Source organism: Phocoena sinus, chromosome 8, assembly GCF_008692025.1.
Source record: "Phocoena sinus isolate mPhoSin1 chromosome 8, mPhoSin1.pri, whole genome shotgun sequence".
In the NCBI taxonomy this organism is placed as follows: domain Eukaryota; kingdom Metazoa; phylum Chordata; class Mammalia; order Artiodactyla; family Phocoenidae; genus Phocoena; species Phocoena sinus.
This window is the reverse complement of record NC_045770.1, coordinates 9,475,046-9,492,597: the sequence shown is the minus strand read 5'-3', so window position 1 is coordinate 9,492,597 and position 17,552 is coordinate 9,475,046. Positions and strand designations below refer to the sequence as shown.

The 17,552-nt window shown below is 54.0% G+C and overlaps 1 protein-coding gene across 2 annotated transcripts in view; it reads left to right on the top strand.

Moving 5' to 3' along the window:
* The window catches only part of GRAMD1B (GRAM domain containing 1B), a 178,336-nt gene that overhangs the window by 141,048 nt on the left and 19,736 nt on the right, over positions 1-17,552 (top strand). Inside the window, exons 5-10 of one of the 2 annotated variants that reach the window (XM_032640372.1) lie at positions 8,146-8,230; positions 8,718-8,821; positions 9,557-9,652; positions 11,036-11,116; positions 14,444-14,559; positions 16,355-16,511. In XM_032640372.1, coding sequence (XP_032496263.1) covers positions 8,146-8,230; positions 8,718-8,821; positions 9,557-9,652; positions 11,036-11,116; positions 14,444-14,559; positions 16,355-16,511 — 639 coding nt within the window. Of the gene's footprint in view, positions 1-8,145; positions 8,231-8,717; positions 8,822-9,556; positions 9,653-11,035; positions 11,117-14,443; positions 14,560-16,354; positions 16,512-17,552 lie in introns of those variants that run through there. The other variant, XM_032640373.1, reaches the window with a different exon arrangement.

Below are 17,552 nucleotides of genomic sequence, written 5' to 3'. Positions count from 1 at the left end.
GGCACCGCCTGAGCCTGGCTGTGCTCCTAGGCTGGATGCTCTGGCTCCACTGGGAAGCCAGGTCCTGGGAGTTTCCCTGCCTGAGCCCAGAACCGCCTGAGTCCGTGCCCATGGGTGTGTGGTACCCCCGTCCTCTGGGGCCTGCGCTCCTGCGGTATGCTGTGTGTGTGTGTGTCAGCGCTCGTGGGCAGAGGCCCCATCAGGAAACTTCAGTTCATCGCCCGCACTGCCTAGCACTGCCCCCCCTAGTCCATTCCTGGTTTCTCAGGAGGCCCTTGCCCTGCCCCTGTTGCTGTGACCTGGTTCTCTGTTTTCCCTCGATCTGCTCGGTCCCCCGACCTCACCACTGCGTTGGCCTAGGGGATTGGACTTTGACCATCAGGAAGGCTACCCCGTGTCTCCTTCTCAGCTCTGCGACAGCCCTCTCTGATCCCTCTCCTGACGCCGCTGGTGGCTCTCCAGCTATGCTGCTGCCTGAGGCTCCATCGCTGGCACTGGACATCCTTCCGATACGCAAAGGCTCTGTCTCCCCAGCCCTAGGGACAGTTAGAAATGCCTGGCCGGATTCAGGACAGCGAGGGTCAGCACATGCTTGCCGACTGTTGCGAGAACATCTCAGGCCCACTGGAGTGGCCTGGCTCTGATGTGAGAGGAAGCCCCCCCAACCCTGCCCTGTCCCTCCCCAGCCTCCCCCTCCACCTGCCTCTCTTCTGCATTTTACTTTTACCTATTTAGCCAGGGAGGAACTGTCACCATGATGACAAACCATCTTGACCTTTATAAAGCGTGGGTTCCACAGAGGGAGGTGGCTGGACCCCAGGGACACGTGGAAGGACTGTGGCAAGAGCCTCTGGTCCCCAGCCAGGGATATTCAGGTCAAGAGTGGGGTTTGAAGGCCGGGCCACCTGCCTGAGTCCCTGCCAGGCCTCATCACATCTACTGCCCCTGAACCCCACTTTGATGACCCCAGTTTTATTAGTCAAGGCCCCCAGCTTGGGGGATACACAGGTGGAAGGATGAGCAGAAACGGGGGACCAAGGGGAGAGTTAGGGGCCAGAGGGGTACAATCTGCCCCCCAAAGATGGCCCCACTGGACGCAGTGGGCTCTCGCATCCTGGATGAAGGCAAGTCACAGAAGACTTTTCCCCGGTGCTCCAGGTGGACAAAGGTGCTTCCTCACCTGCCTCACCTCTTTCCTGGAGGGTCAGTCATCTCCGTGGCAACCTAGGGAAAGGAAGGTTTCTGAGGTCAGAGGATGGGAGCCCAGACGCTGGCGGCTGCCCTGAGACTTCAGGGCCCAAGTGGCCTGCTGGTCCCCGTTGGGAATGCTGGCTGTCCAGTGGGGAAGAGGGATGGTGCCGGCCCTGTGGAATGACCAGGCAGGCCTGGCAGACATACTATTGAACAAGAGGACGAAGCTTTGTAGGAATGAAATTCAAATGATGGGGGACAATGAGGAAAGTGGAAGTGAGCGCTGAAAGGCATCACTGAGGACACCTTGGCAGCCCGTTTTTGTTTTTCTTTTTTTTTTTCGGGGACGGCCTCTGCTTCCTCTGCCTCCGTCCAGCTTCCCTCTGTTATTTACCCATGGACCCCCGTGCCCCCATCTTAACTGTCTCCAGAGCGGCCCCGTCTCCAGGTGAGACCACTTCCTGTCCCGCTCCGCTCCACCTTTCTCTGTTACGCTCTCTCCCACCCACCTCTCTCCTTCCTTTGCTGGGTCACCTCCCCCGTCTCCACTGCCCCTTATCCCACATCTGGCTCCTCCCTACCCAGATCTGGTTGAAAGTCCAGCGTCTCCTTTGAAGGTCTCCATTGGTTTCTTCCTAGGTGAGGCCAATGTGTCACCAAGATCCATCTGTTTTTCTCCTGGACTCCTCCACCCTCTCCCTCCCGCTGCTCTATCCAGGGAGGGGTACCACTTGGTCCCAGCTCCCAGTGTTTGCCGTGGAGTTAATGTTTAGCCTGGGGCCAGTTCCCTCTCCCCAGGCTGGAAGTTGCCCGCTGCCCTGCCTGGTGGGGCAGCGTTGTGAGGGGCGTAGGAGACAAAGGCTGAGAACACTGAGACTCATCTCCAGGGCTTATCTTTCTGGGTGTGTCCTGCCCCTGACTCACCGCATCGGACCCCAAACAGTCATCCCCTTATCTGGCCGCAGCAGTACTCACATGTTTCCAGGGAATTTCTGTAAGGATTCAGCCCTCTTGGGTCCTGGCACTGCCTAGATCGTGGGGTCTGCTGAGGCCCAGGAGAGCAGCATTCCGGTCACCCTGGAAAACAGAATTGCTGACTTCTCCTACCCCACTCCTGACAATAGGGCTGATGCAGGGCGGAGAGAAGCTCGGATATGTGGCTTGGAGAGTGTTGGCAGGGACTGGGTGCTGAGGAGCCATGCCTAGAGGAGCGAGGATGTGTGTGGATGTGTACACACACGATGCTGTGTAAATAGGGACAGTGTAAGAGGCGCAGAAGGAATGCATTCATGTGGTAAATAGTTTCTCTGAGCGGTGGAGACTTGAGACCCACCATACCAGGTGCTGGAGAAGATAGCTGGAGGCGTTAGCTGCTTCCTGGAGAAGACGGTAGTCTGAGAGAGGAATCACCCTGTGTGATAGATGGGCGGAGGAGGTGGCTGCGTCTGGGGTGTGCACAGTGAGACGCGAACAGGAGTTCGGGGGAGGACTCAGGCTCTTCCTCCAACACGACTTAACTGGGAGACCCCAGGTTCCTCTGAAGCACAATTTTGGGGGTTGGGAGTCAGGAATCTATACTTTTGATATGATGGTTAGATCATTTTTAAGTACGGTACAGTTTGAGCGTTACTGCATCAAATAGCAATAGCTGAGACTCCTAGGACAAAGGCAACGTTCTCCCTCGTGTGCAGCCTGGAGACCCTCCTGGCAAGGCGGGCAGAACTGGGGAGGGCGAGGGAGGTGCCCCGTTTGTCTCCAGAGTCTGACATTTCCTGGGAATCCAATCTTCCCGGCCCCAGTGCCGTCTGACCTCTGTCCCCAGCTTCTCTTTCTAGAGCCCTTCTTGCCCTCATTGGCCTGGCTCTCTTTCCTCTCCAGAGGTCTCAGCTTCCTTGCAGCCTGTCTGTCTCCTTTGGAGCTGGCCCAGATTCTCTGCTCTTAGCATGGTTCCTTGGCCCTCAAGGTCTGAGAGGCTGAGTGGGTGCCCTCCCGGCGTCCCTGGGAAGGAAGGCGATGCTGCCCACGCACCTGGGAGCTGTTGGCCTCAGCTTCTCCCCACCGGCACGTCTGAAACAGGATGGGTTAAACTTCCAAGTCTCCTGTTGCTGCTGCTGCTACGGGGGAGTTGGTGGATGGATGGGCCAGTGAGGGGAGAGCGTGTCTCCAAGAAGTCCCTGGCTGTTCAGGTCTCACATTTCAGATTTCATCACAACAGCAGTGCCCCTGGCACCTCCTCCCCTCCCTTCCCCGATGCAGAGCCTTGGCCAGCTACTTTCCATTGCAGGAAACATCTGCTGGGGAGGCCAGGCTAGGCCGGGGGTTACTGGAGGACGTTGGCCGGTACCATCACCCAGATCCTGTAACTCGAAGCGTGTGTAGGGCTCCAGCCCTGCCCGCCCACCCGCCCTGCCTCCCCCCCCTCCCTCCTGCCACGGGCGATTCTAACAAAGAAGTTGCTTGCTGGTCAGCTGAGAGGAGCGCGTCTGGGAGGAAAGGGGGTGTTGGGGGGAGCAGGCCCTGGTGCCCCAGCCAGCGGTGGCCACGCTGCCTGGGTGAGGACCGTGAGTCACAGCGACAGCGCCCGCCCAGAGCAGCGACTGCACGTTGAACAGGCTGCCTTACGGGACGGGCCAGACAGAGCTGGGGAGTTGGGCGTCTGTCTTCCCTGGAGTTTCAGACCAGCCGTGAGCCACTGTACTTACTGTGTGTGAGTAACGGTGGGGCGGGACTCTGGCGGCCCTGTGCACCTGCCCCGTCCTCCGCGTCCTGGCCGCAGCTGGCCCCTTGGAGCGGCTGTCCACGCTGACCCGGAGGAGGGGCCCCCTCACGTCCCATCTGGGTCCCCCGCAGCCTGGAGACCTGCCACGCTGGGAGCCGAGTGCGATGAGGCAGAGCCCGGCCCCTGGAGACTCTGGCCAGCCCGCCTGAGAACCTTGCTGACCGCACCCTCCCACCCGTGAGGCTCTGCGCCGGGAACCGGGCTCTAGGGGCACCAGGGGGGCCAGCGAGGGTCACACAGACCCGCTGCTGAGGAGCCAGAGGCCACCTCTCTGCGTCCAGCCCCGGCGAGACTGACTGGTTGCATCCTGTGGGGAGGTGGGGGGTCGGAGTTCAAGGACCGGGATGGAATCTCTGACGGAATCGGGGGTCCTCTGGAGCCTCCTGCTGGAGCAGGACAGCCAGCCCCTGCAGCGGCGCCTGGAGAAACTGACGGATGGACCTGCTGGCGCGGAACTCTGCTGCCGGCCCGGGTCTGAGGAAATCCCAGCCGTGAGTGCGCATCCTCACTTCTCTGCGCCGTGTGACAGGTCTGCTGCGCCCTTGTCGTTCTCCACCTGGCCCTGCTCCCTGAGAGGGCCCCGGGTTTGACAAGCCTTGGACCAGAAGTCTTTGGCCATTTAAAATGAAAATAGGTGAGCCGTGCCTCCCCTTCGGAGGAGACGGCTTTAAGAGCACAAGGGCGCCAGGGAGAGAGGGTCACGGTCTCCCGGGACAAGAAGGTAGGTGGTGGCGGGGCCAACTAAGATCTCTGTACTTTAGAGTCTAGGAGGCGAGCCTGCCTACCTTCCACGGTGGCAGCCTGCTCGAATCAGGGCAGTGACTTGTGGGCCTGGGTTAAGGAGTTCCTACACCCCGCCGAGGCAGCCCTTGCAGAACTGGCTGACTTCTGAGGTCAGGGCTGGATGGGCCCTCCCCTCCCCATAGCCACGGCTTTGTTCCGAAGGGAGGAGAGGGCGGCTCCCTCCGTTTGCCTCTGGGTTGGAGATGAGGGCCAGACTCCCTGCGCCTGCATCTCTGTCCATGTCTGAGTCCTCACTGGATGTGAGAGGAGCAGGGGTGACAGAGCGCCACAGAGGGAACATTTAGAAAGGGGAGGACTTCCAGGCTGCAGGCAATTGGATGCCTGATGTCCATTTTCAACTGAAGGGGGTCCAGGGCCACCTGGTAGGCTGGTCCTCAGGCAGATATTGGAACTTTAAGACCGACTTGACTGATACAGTTTTTTAAAAAATTGTGGGGTTTCCCCGGCAGTCCAGTGGTTAGGGCTGTGCGCTTTCACTCTGCCAAGGCCTGGGTTTGATCCCTGGTCGGGGAACTAAGATCCTGTAAACCACATGGCGTGGCCAAAAAAAAAAGAAAGAAGTATGGTAAAATACACATAACATAAAATTTACCATCTTAGGTATTTCTAAATATATATTTCAGTAGTGTTAAGTATGTTCACATTGTTGTACACCCAATTTCCAGAACTTGCAAAACTGAAACTATACCCCCGCCCCAAAAAAGCCCCAGTTGCAGGCATGGAAGGCTAGTGGGGGCCCCACGCATAAGTGAACACCTCATCCACAAGAGGGTGTGCTCAGCTGGGGCATCCCTGTTGTTTCCTTCTTGGCGCAAGGATCCTGAGGCAGTGCAGAGTGATGGCTCAGACCCAGAGCTGTGGACCACACTGCCCGCCCTGGTTCATATTCCACACTCGCATTTAGTAACCACGTGCCTTGGGCAAGTTGCTTAACCTCTCTGTGCCTCAGCTTCCTCGCGTCTAAAACGGGATCGTAAAAACGACCCTGTGGTCAGATGAGAGGATGTTGTGAAGGGCTTATGATAGTGTTTGATGCAGGGTCATATCTCACTCCACGTTAGCTCTGCAAGGTCGGTTAGACATAATTAGGAACTTCCTGACGGGTGCTCAGGCAAGGGTTTTCAGTGTGTGGACTCTGTCCTGTGAGGCCAGGGGGCCACTGAGATTGGATACCTCAGTATCAGTTTGATGGGTCCGAGGAATGTTGTCTTCTGAGGTCTTTTCTGGCCGTAGAAGTCACGGGATGGGCTGGCTTCCAGACATTCCCTCCCAATGACCCCGATACTTGGTTCAAACATATGGTCGGTGAGTTCTGAAGTTTGGGATCCTACAGCATATCTGTTGCTTTGGGGAAGGTAGCAGAGGGTCCACTTGCACATACAAAACTCATTTTATAAATAAATAAGCCAAAACAAGAGTTTAAATGTCAAATTAACTATGGACAAAGTAGTTGAAAGCACTCCTCTTCTTTCTCTCTTACCTGGAAAACCTCCCCCAAACTGAAGTCATGCTGTTTTCTCTCCTCCAACTTCCTGAAACCCTCCTGTTCCCTCTGGCACAGGTAGTCACCGAGCTGAGGTAGTCAGTGCCTGCTGCCAGGGTGGTCAGGCCACAGCCTCAGCTGTCTCACGGGCCGTTAGCTTTGCAGAAAGCCAAGAAACGAACAGTGCAGAGTTCACTCCATTGTGAACTCCAGCTGTATGCCAGTGGATTCCCAGGGAAGTGGGCGAGAAAGCGTAAATGGCCAAGACCCATCTGTCAGCAATAGCAGGACGGTTTGTCTACCTGCGTGTGTTCCTGGCATAAGTAGGTCAACAAGTCACCTGGGTGGAGTGCACATGTCTCTGTCACGAGGCCTTGCCCTTCCCGGGTTGTGCGCTTGTCTTCGTGTACCATCCTTGGGTGCCTTTCACTTACGGGCACACGATTGATTGTAAGCTTGGAAAGAGCAGGATTCCTGTCCGTTCGACTGGTTCATGGAATTTCCCAGAAGGATTCATTAAGGCAGTTGATGGGTTTGAGTTTTCACTGAGGCACCGAAACGCTAGGTGTGGGTTCAGGGGTGTCTTTGGGCAGGGACTTCTCTCCGGGCTTAGTTTCCTCATTGGTAACGTAAGGTTTGGATTAGATAGTCTTCTAAGGGATGGTGAGGGAGTGAAGTTTGGGTACCTCAAGTTGCCAGATGTGGTTTTTTGTTTTTATTTATTTATTTTTGGCTGCTTTGGGTCTTTGTTGCTACGCGCGGGCTTTCTCTAGGTGCGGCGAGCGGGGGCTACTCTTCGTTGTGGTGCGCGTACTTCTCATTGCGGTGGCTTCTCTTGTTGCGGAGCACGGGCTCTAGGCGCTCAGGCTCAGTAGTTGTGGCGCATGGGCTTTGTTGCTCCGCGGCACGTGGGATCTTCCCGGACCAGGGCTCAAACCCGTGTCCCCTGCATTGGCAGGTGGATTCTTAACCACTGCACCACCAGGGAAGCCTGCAAGATATGCTTTTAAATTCCCTACTTGTGTGCTTTTTTTTTTTAAGTACTAGTTCGTTTGTTTGTTTTGCGGTACGCGAGCCTCTCACTGCTGTGGCCTCTCCCGCTGCAGAGCACAGGCTCCGGACGCGCAGGCTCAGCGGCCATGGCTCACGGGCCCAGCCGCTCCGCGGCATATGGGGTCTTCCCGGACTGGGGCACGAACCCGTGTCCCCTGCATCGGCAGGCGGACTCTCATCCACTGTGCCACCAGGGAAGCCCTCGTACTAGTTTTATGGGGTTTTTTTTTTTTTTTTAATCCACTTTTTGTAAAGGTATAATTCCTCGCTCCACCCCCACCAGTTTTATTGAGCTATAATTGACATAACATTGTACTAGTCTTATGTTTCATGATTTCTTTTTTCCAGTCATGAAGTTCAGACACAGCCAAGTGCTAACTGTGTTACTCGTAATGACAGCTTCTTCTGAGGGCTACACTGGGCGCTGTCATATCCTGGGTCCTGCCGGGGGGGTGGGGGTGGGGGTCCCCTTGATCCCCTTAGTCCCCTTGGGCCTGCTTCACTGTCACCATGGTGCTTCCTGCTGTCAGAGGCAGAACAGCAATAGCCCAGGGCTGTCCCTCCTCCCTTTGTCCACTTGGGATGTTGTGTGGGCCCTGCTTAGTATGTTTGACATTTTCTCACTGATGGACACTGGGTATAAAGCCTTCTGCAGCATCAAATTCTCTCCACCGTGTTTTTCCATACCAAGCCCCCTTTGCCTAACTCCTGGGGTCTCTGGTGCAACAGAGCCTCAGCTTTGCCTTGAAACGTGCAAGCAGGTCCTCCTCCCACACCTTCCTCCCCAGCCCATGAACCTGGGAACATCCTGCTAACCTTGGCCATTTTCACGCAGGTGTTAAGCCCCACTTACAAGCAGAGAAATGAAGACTTCAGAAAGCTCTTTAAGCAACTTCCAGACACGGAGCGCCTCATCGTTGGTGAGCTGGGTGACCTGCGTGTGGGGGCAGGAAGGCAATCAGGCTGCTTCTGAGTACAGGTTCCCCAAGTAAGAGCATCTGTCTGGGAGTAGGGAGCGAGGATGTCCAGGGAGCTGGCCCCAGCGGTGGGGACTCAGGGCTGAGCCCCACTTGCGTGATGGCCTCCAGAGAGCCCGGCCTGGGAGGCGTCGCTGCCACTCTTGTCCCTGCAGATGGCCCGGCAGAGGAGGGGCTGGGGAAGTTGTGGAGGGGGAGGAGCGTTGGTTGAATTGTATCGACCTTTTCGTCCTCTAACGTAGTTCACATCCTTCCCCTGCCTGATCAGGAGACGCCAGGGACTCCCTTGGCCGCTAGTCTAGTGTTTCACACACCTAGTCCATGGTGGGCAGTTGGGCTTCCCGGGGCTGTTGGGGGATGGCTTGCCTGACTGTACTGGTCTGCCGAGAACGCTCCCTGTCCCTGAGCTCCGTCCCCCATTCTACCACAGATTACTCCTGTGCACTCCAAAGAGACATTCTTCTTCAGGGCCGACTCTACCTCTCTGAAAACTGGATCTGCTTCTACAGCAACATCTTCCGCTGGGAAACTCTGGTAAAGACCTGGGGCTTGCTCCCTGGGGCTGTCCCCCTGGGCTGTGGCTGCGGAAGCTGCCCTCACTTTTGTCCTTGGGTTGATTTCAAACTCTGCCCAAGCCTTTGCATAATTCACAAAAGCACGTGCCTGAATCTTGAAGGATAGATCTCTCTACCATGCCTTCCCCTCCCTCCTCCTCGGGTGAGCATTTGATTTTGGGGAAGTGCAGGTAAATATTTGGCAGGAGTCACCACGGAGGCAGAAGTGTAGGGTAAAACGGGCACTGGCCTTGGGACTCAAGAGAACGGGCTTGTACTTTCTGGTTCTGCAGCCAATAGCTGTGTGATTTTAGGCTAGTCCTTTATTTGCCTTGTTTCCTAATCTTATAAAATAAAGTGAGAAAAGACACACTAGATGACTCTAAGGTCCCATCCAGTGCCAGTGTTCCGTGTTTCTGTAAGTGGCAAATCGTGATGGGACCTCTGCACATTTATCAGGCTGTGTAGAAATGAGAAAGCAAAGCTCGTTGGACCAAGAATCAAGAGAACCTTGGGCGAGGCTCGCCGTGTGGCCTCTGAAATAAGGGGCCAAACCAGGTGATCTCTAAGGAGGTCCCTTCCAGGTTTAGAAGTATGCAGCCTGTGATCTGATTTCCTCTGTCTGAACTGGTGCCGTGTGAATACTTTGCCTGACTCTATTAATATGCCTCTTCTTGCTTGTTATATCCATTCTCTGTTTCTGTGCGGACGCCAGCTGACCGTTCGTTTGAAAGACATCTGCTCCATGACTAAAGAAAAAACAGCCCGCCTCATTCCCAATGCCATCCAAGTTTGCACTGACTCGGAAAAGGTAAGTAGAGCCTGATCCTGGACTTTCTGTTCCCCCAAACCCCAGTCCCCCTACTGCTGGATTTCTGCCCTTCAGTTGCACTAATATGGAGGCCGGTAGGATTGGGGTGAGAGGCGGTAAGGTGATGCAGATTACGGGAGCTACCTCCGTGGTGGGCAGGGTGCTTGGGGTCTGAGCAGGGGGCGAGGTGGAGTGGCAGAACATCGGACTTGGAGCCAGAACACCTGAATTAGAGTCCCGTGGCTGTAGGTACATTATGTAGCCTCTCTGAGCCCCGGTTTGTAAATGTAAAACGGAGCCAGCAACGGCTGTTTAACAGTCTGAAATGACCTCACACACTTGAAAACAGTAAATTGCAAAGTGCTCTACAAATGTAAGCTGTATCATCGTATATCAGGACAGCTCATCAAGAGGGGTGAGGAGTCTGATAGGAGACAGACTGTCCATATCGTCAGCATGGAGAAAATGGGGTAGATAAAACTGAGAGCGGAGGAAACGCTGTGATCTTTGACCTTTAACCAGAGCCTGAAGACTGATAGCTTCGGGGCTAGGGCTGGACTGAACACAGGTCTGCAGTGCCCTTGAACTCAGGCACTTCAGAGGCAAGAACCCTGAGGCTTAGGGGTCCGATCGTCTTTGCTTTGAATTCTGTTTCTGGCACGAAGCAGCTTTGTGATTACAGAGGTCACCTAACCTCACCAGCCGGTTTCTCTTTATTAAGTATCAGCAGTTATGTTTATTTTCCAAAGCTTCTGTGTGGTTTAAATGAAGGAGCATTTGTGAAGCACCTAGAACGTGTTCAGTAAAGTCTGGGTTTCTGTCGCTCTCTTCCCGCACATTATAAAAGGTCCCCACGAATGTGTAAGCTCCATAAGGGCTTTCTGTTTTGTTTGTTACTGTGCCCAAAACATGTAGAAGAGTGTGTGCACACGTATTAGTGTGTGTACGTGTAGAAGAGCGCACACACTAATATTCAAGTATTTGCTGAATTGATGAATCGAAGGGTGAGTGGGTTAGTGGGTTTGCCTTCTCCTTCCCTTGGGCTGGTTCCCAGCTCACCACTCGCCCAGTCCGTGTACGTAGGCGCAGGAAGTTTTTTATGGAGGTGAGAACTTCAAACCAGAAAGAGAACCACTGACGAAAGTGTGGGTGAACATCGAAGGACATGGAGACAGTGTGGACTCAGAGGCCCCAGGGCCCTGGTCCCTGGTGTGCTGACCCCGTTCACTACAGAGCCCCTGTGCTGTGATCACGGGTGACTGAGAGTCCGCAGTATTTGAGGATGGACTCAGGAGCCTTTCTTAAAGGAAGGAGTACTGTGTCTCCATTCACTATATTGTAAGTCTTCACAGACGTTTCTTGCCGTTTTCTCGTTCAATCCAGCACTTTTTCACTTCATTTGGGGCCCGGGATAGGACGTATATGATGATGTTCCGGCTCTGGCAGAACGCGCTCCTGGAAAAGGTGAGTCCTGCCCAGCTCCTTCAGCCCCAGGATGCACACCCACCTAGAATGTTCTTTCCGCTTGGGCGGGGGTCCACGGGAGCGATTGCTCTTAACTGTGACATCGGCCTGCTCCAAAGAAGCCCATGCCTCTCCTGGTTCTGGAAGTCCTCCAGGCTTCCATATCCTCCACTGCTGGTGACCCAGGTGCTGAGAGTAGCACATCCTCTTATGTGAACAGCTTCCCTGCCGCCTGGAGCAAGGCCCTGTTGACAGGGCAGTGCATTCCCGCTGTTTTAAAACGCACCGGGGTTTGTTTTAATCAGGCGCGGTAAGACGCCCAGACACAGAAATGACTGTCATGAAGGAAGAGGTTTTTATACTCACAGATCCCTAGAAGCAGAGGCCCCAGCATGCCAGCCAGGGCCACACGGGTATGCTCGAGGTCAGACAGGAGGCAGGGAGAGCGAGGGGGAAGCGGGGCAAGAGCCTTCATTGCAGGTTTTCATGGGAAAGGCTGAGTGAGGCGTGGGGGAGCTGGCCAAGCCGCTCACTGGACTGGCTAGTTTGAATGTTTCACTGGGCTTCAGGGTAGAGAGACCGTCTCCAGAGAGACTGTCCCGGGGTAATTAGCGCGAGAGAGTATCGGCCTGGCATGTAAGAGCTAGAAAAACAAGGTGGTTCGGTGTGTGGGCTTTGGCTTGGCCGGTTTACATAGGGAAGGTAGTCTCCCTGGCAGGGTGAGTTCTATCTCTGGGAATTAGCTAGCCCTGCAAGGGGCAGGCCTTCCCCAGTCAGCAAGGCTAGAGCATCAAAAGTACGGAAAATAGGACTGGGAGTTTGGGATTAGCAGATGCAAAGTCTTGTATGCAGAATGGATAAACAACAAGGTCCTGCTGTATAGCACAGGGAACTCTATTTAATATCCTGTGATGAACCATGCGGAAAAGAATATGAAAAAGAAAGCCTATATATGTATATGTGTATATAACTGAATCTATATACATATATATGTATAACTGAATCACTTTGCTGTACAGCAGAAATGAACACAACATTGTGAGCCAACTATACTTCAATAGAATAAGTTTTAAGGAAGTGCAGAAAATAGGAAGATAGAGTTAACATAGCCACCGGTTGATCACCTGGATGAAGGGGACACTGTGGGAGATGCAGATGGAGACGTGGCTGTGCAGCCTGTGCACGCAGATGCCGGGGGTGTTGAGAAACAGCCTCCCAGCCAGGGAAGGAGACCTGGGGGAACAATTATGTAATATAATTATATAATATTGTAATTACAATTATATATATGACTTGTATGTATTTAAATTTATGTGTGTATCTACCTTGACTCTAGCCCAAACTTATTACTGTCTAAAGAAAATTAAATAGATTTGTTATTTAGAGTTTCTTCTAACCTGGAAGTCTGTAGCCTTCGTATAAATCCTGGTCACTTATTCTGAGTTGATCGTCTACCTTTATTAGCCATGGATAATGGTAAACTGAGAAATGCGTTTGAGTCTCCATTGGCAGGTCTGAATTTTAGCTCACAGCCACTGTCATTTCTAACTAAGACAGAGCGTCATCCATATGGTTCGCAAAAAGTCTCACAAAATCACATCAGAATTCTGCCTGATGAGCAGGGTCTGCTTTTTGTGCTTGGCCTGGCTGTGGTCAGACAAGCTGAGCCCGGTGGGGCTGGTCAGGGAAGGCTGCGTGGAGCAGGTGAATTGTGGAGAAGGGGAGGGCGTGGATTGGCAGAGACGCGGATGTGTCCCGGGCAGGGTGGATGGTGTATGTAAAGGCTGCTGGGAGGAGGGAGGAGGTCCAGGTACAGAAGCAGGTGCCTCCCTCTGGCACTGGGGCAGGGGGTGGGGGGTGCGGCCAGCACAGAGAGCTGCCACCCCAGACCCTTCCGGCTCACAGAGAGCCCCGACTATGCCATTCCAGGCAGTTCTCCTTAGCCGGGAACGCGGAGACCTGACTCATGGCATCCTGCCAGCTGCGTGCTTCTTAAACCATACCTGGAAAGGATGGGGTCAGAGAAAGCTCAAACTCCTTATCAAATCCGTTGGTGGGAACATTCTTTAAGTTTGATTTTCTTTTTTTATATAAATTTATTTATTCATTTATTTTTGGCTGCATTGGGTCTTTGTTGCTGTGCGTGGGCTTTCTCTAGCTGTGGCGAGCGAGGGCTTCTCTTCGTTGCGGTGCGAGGGCTTCTCACTGCGGCGGCTTCTCTTTGTTGTGGAGCACGGGCTCTAGGCAGGTGGGCTTCAGTAGTTGTGGCATGCAGGCTCAGTAGTTGTGACTCATGGGCTCTAGAGCGCAGGCTCAGTAGTTGTGGTGCACGGGCTTAGTTGCTCCGCGGCACGTGGGGTCTTCCTGGACCAGGGCTCAAACCCGTGTCCCCTGCATTGGCAGGCGAATTCTTCACCACCGCACCACCGGGAAGTCCCTGCTTCTGTTTTTCTTAGTGCTTCTCTTTTTCACATACTTATCCCTCCCACCTTCTCTCCCTCCTCCCAACCTTGGACTCATCCATGGTCTCCACCTTTGACCTTCATTCTTTGACATTCTGTTGCCTCTTTTCCAAAACTCTGAACCTCAATGAGAGCTAACTCTTCTTAGGACAGTGCTTTTGAGGAGGACATGTAGACACGCAGTGAAATGAGAAAAACTGTTTATGGAACTAATACATAGAACTGTAGGCAGACTGATTGTAATTAAGAATAAAGAAGGAAGTATTCAAGTAGTGAAGAGAGGGCTGGATGCAATGACCTTTGAGGCCCCTGAAACTATGAGAATGTAGACTTCTTTCCAAGCACAGGAACTGCCCAACTGTGGAATGGGCCACCTTTGAGGTCACACCTCATTCTTGGACCTGATCCATCTTGGGTCAGGTCCGTGAGGACCTGTGTGACCACTGTTAGTATAAGGAGGTTTCTGCAGCGTGGGCGAGACTGGCCCAGGGGCCTCTGGTGCTCATTCTGAGTCCAGGTCAGAAGCTCTGTGATCACTTTGGCCCCAGAGGAGTTTTGGTTTGTGCCGGACCTCACCCACAGGAGCGAGAGGTGGGCGGTTGCCATCCTCAAGGGCCCGTTGGTCCCACCGTGCAAGCCTGAGTTGAGGGAACAGGCCAAGCTCCTGGCTTTACTAAAAGCCGTATTCTTAGGGGGAAGATGGGCGTCTTGCTGAGATCAGAAGAGCGAGGGGTGGGGTTGTTGTGGGGGCGCTGCCTGGAGTTTGGCTTCTCCTACCCTTGGGGGAGTCCAGCTCAGCTCAGTGCCTCTGTGGAGAGTGGGGTCCTGAGGAGGGAGGGTCAGAGCCCGTCTGCCGCCCCTGCAGCCCCTGTGCCCCAAGGAGCTCTGGCACTTCGTTCACCAGTGCTACGGGAACGAGCTGGGCCTGACCAGCGATGACGAGGACTACGTGCCCCCTGACGACGACTTCAACACGATGGGGTGAGCGAGGCAGAGGGCAGGCTTCCCGGGGAAGCCTCTCCAGAGGGGTGAGGGCGGCTGGGGAATGGCGTCTAAGTAAGGCCCTGGCGGAATGAGGGAGGCCCCGGAAGGCCCCTCCCAGGCGGAGGGAGCGGAAGCGGCAGCTGGGCCAGCGAGCAAAGGGCAGGTGGGAAGTGGCTAGGTCGGGGAGGTCGGGCTGGACTCTGAGGGCCGCTGGGTCAGCGTGATGATTGGCTTTTCCTCAGAGGGGGATGAGAAGCCAGGGAAGGCTTTGAATAGATAATTGATGAGATCTGACATAACTTTTTAACATCACTCTGGCTCCTGGGTTGAAGATAGAGTGAAGGGGACCCAGGACAGGCTGGCTAAGAGGCTGCCAAATAATTTAGATCATTTAGATGAGAGGTGATGGTGGTTTGGACCAGGAAGGTAGCAGTAGAAACAGCAGTAAGTGGTTAGTTTCTGAATATATTTGGAAGACAGAACCAGACATATTTTGAAGGATTTGCTGATGGCCCAGAAAGGATCCAAAGGTGGCTTTAAGGATGTACCAGCTGGAAGGATAGGGTTGTTCTGAACTCGGATGGACAATACTATAAGCAGAGCAGATGCGGGGGAAGGTCAGAAGCTTGATGTTAGGCGAGTTGAGTTTGAGATGACTGTTAGCCACGTGGAGAGGTCACATAAGCATCTGTGTGTGTGAGTGTGGAGTGCACTGGGAGGTCTGGGCTAGGGACATAACCTCGGGGGTCACTAGTGGCTGAGACCACCAGGTGACCGAATTAACATGAGAAGAAGCTCAGGGCCTGGGCCTGGGAACACTCAACAGGAGAAAGAGGCAGCAAAAGAAATCACAAAAGAACATTCAGTGAGGGAGGAGGAACGCTAGGAGAGTTTTCTATCCTGGAAGCCAAGGGAAGGACGCTGTGAGGAGGGGCTGTCGTTGCACCACGTGCTGTTGGCAGGCTAAGACAGATGGGACTGCAGAGCGATACAGTATGCTTGAGGTTGGAAGGTAGAGGCTTGGTGGTCATGTGAGAGGCAAGAGGAATGGACAGCAAGGAAAGAACGTCAAACGTGTGGTGCGTAGCCCAGGGCTCAGGTACCGCTTCTGACACTTAATAGTAGTTATCACTTAGCCTCTGTGAATATCTACTTGATAATCTCTGAAACGCATGGAATGATTTACTCAGAGTTGTTATGCGTCCAGATGAGGTAACATGTAAAGTATAAATTAGATGCTGATGACGACGGTGATGACGCTTTCTCCCTTGGGGGAGGCTCCGATGGCATCCCTGAAGGTGTCCGCAGAAGGGCACCTGCCTTTATCTCAAGGAGGGTTTTTCCCCAGGTGTGCGATGCAGAGAAGTTGGCTAGTTATGATCCAGAATCTGGGCAGGTACCCTCGAAGGGCACTCATGTCCAGAGTCCTGTCCTGGTCACTGTGGGAAATCAGATGTATGCTCGGAGCCCGGATGTTTGATTCACATGGTCAGGTTGGGGTGGGCTGGGAAGCCAATGGAAAAAGAAAGTTGAAGACAGACAGTTTTCTTATTTAGGTGGGGATGAATCTAAGGAGGGTGCCTAGAAAAGGTGAGTTTGGGGACAGAATTTTACCACGGGGAGGGGGTGTCAGGTGGGAAGGAGGTTTTAGGAGAGCAGTTCGGGGGCAGCGAGAGGTTTGAGGAAGGTCACGCAAGCCCATAGTTTTGGATGGATCGGTGGGTGTGAGTTTCTTGTGAGTCTGCCGTCTTGGCCACTGAGGCTAACGTGGGTTTACACTGTCTCTTTTCAGCTACTGTGAGGAGATCCCTGTAGAGGAGAATGAAGTGAATGACAGCTCATCCAAAAGCAGCATAGAGACCAAGCCGGATGCCAGCCCACAGCTGCCCAAGAAGTCCATCACCAACAGCACGCTGACATCCACGGGGAGCAGCGAAGCGCCCGTCTCGGTACGGGCGGGGAGCCCTTTGCTTCCACCCAATCCAGTGGCAGTGTTTCCCAGCCTTGTTAACTCCACGGGACCCCAACCTGGGGAGCAGGTAGAGGGGAGGTTGGTTACACTGTGGTCAGTTTATGCAGGACGGCATCCGGGGGCGGAGGGACTCTGCATTCAAATGAGTGTAGAATCCAGAGCTGGGTTCTTGGTGCTTCGGGTTCCAGATTTTGTTTGGCTTCGGAGCAGATGAGAACCATTTCAAGTCCATTGTGTGAGCTTTGCTCTTCGTGGGCTGGTGTGATCAGCCCACTGGTGGAGAACTATTCCAGGTCTTTGTTTTTTCACTGCCTCGATCTAAAGTCCAAGTTGTACATGAAGAGAGGACTGCAGAACTGCTATCTGTTCATTCATTCCGTAAATCGTGATGGAGCTCCTAGTGTCGACACTCCGGTTTATTTTCCTGCTGTGCTAGACTTTGCAGAAGAGACAGAAATGTATAAGAAGGACTCTGTCCTCTGGGACTTGGTTATAGAGGGGATAGAAGCTTGGTGAGGGAAGTGTCTGGGTGTGAGCTGGCAGGTAGAAGAAAGGGTTCCCAGGAAAGGGAGCCTTGTATTCCAGTGGCTTAGGGGTCAGACCACTTGGCCTTAGAATGAAAGCATCATCCATTTGGTGCCTAGTCTCCATTTTCTGTCTCAGAGGTTGACTTTAAAATGTAAAGAGTTGTACCCATTCGCTCCCAGGGCTAATGGGAGAATGAATCAAAAACTGCTTAGGAAGCCTTTTGAGCCTCTCAGAAAACAGGGCACTAGTTGGAGGCAGGCCCACGTCGTTACAGGACGGTGGAGGCCTGGCCCCAGAAGAGGAGCTGGACTACGGAGCTGCCTCTGCCCATGTGTGGGGCTTGGTGTCAGGAGAAGGGAAGGGCCCTGTGCTGTGTCCTGTCCTCCCCGGCAGAGCTGGGGAGACCCCTGACCCCCACAGCCCAGCCCCCGAGCAGCTGCGTTCTGAACGTGCGGGCTCCCGCGGCCAGCTCTCTGACTCCCTCTTGGAG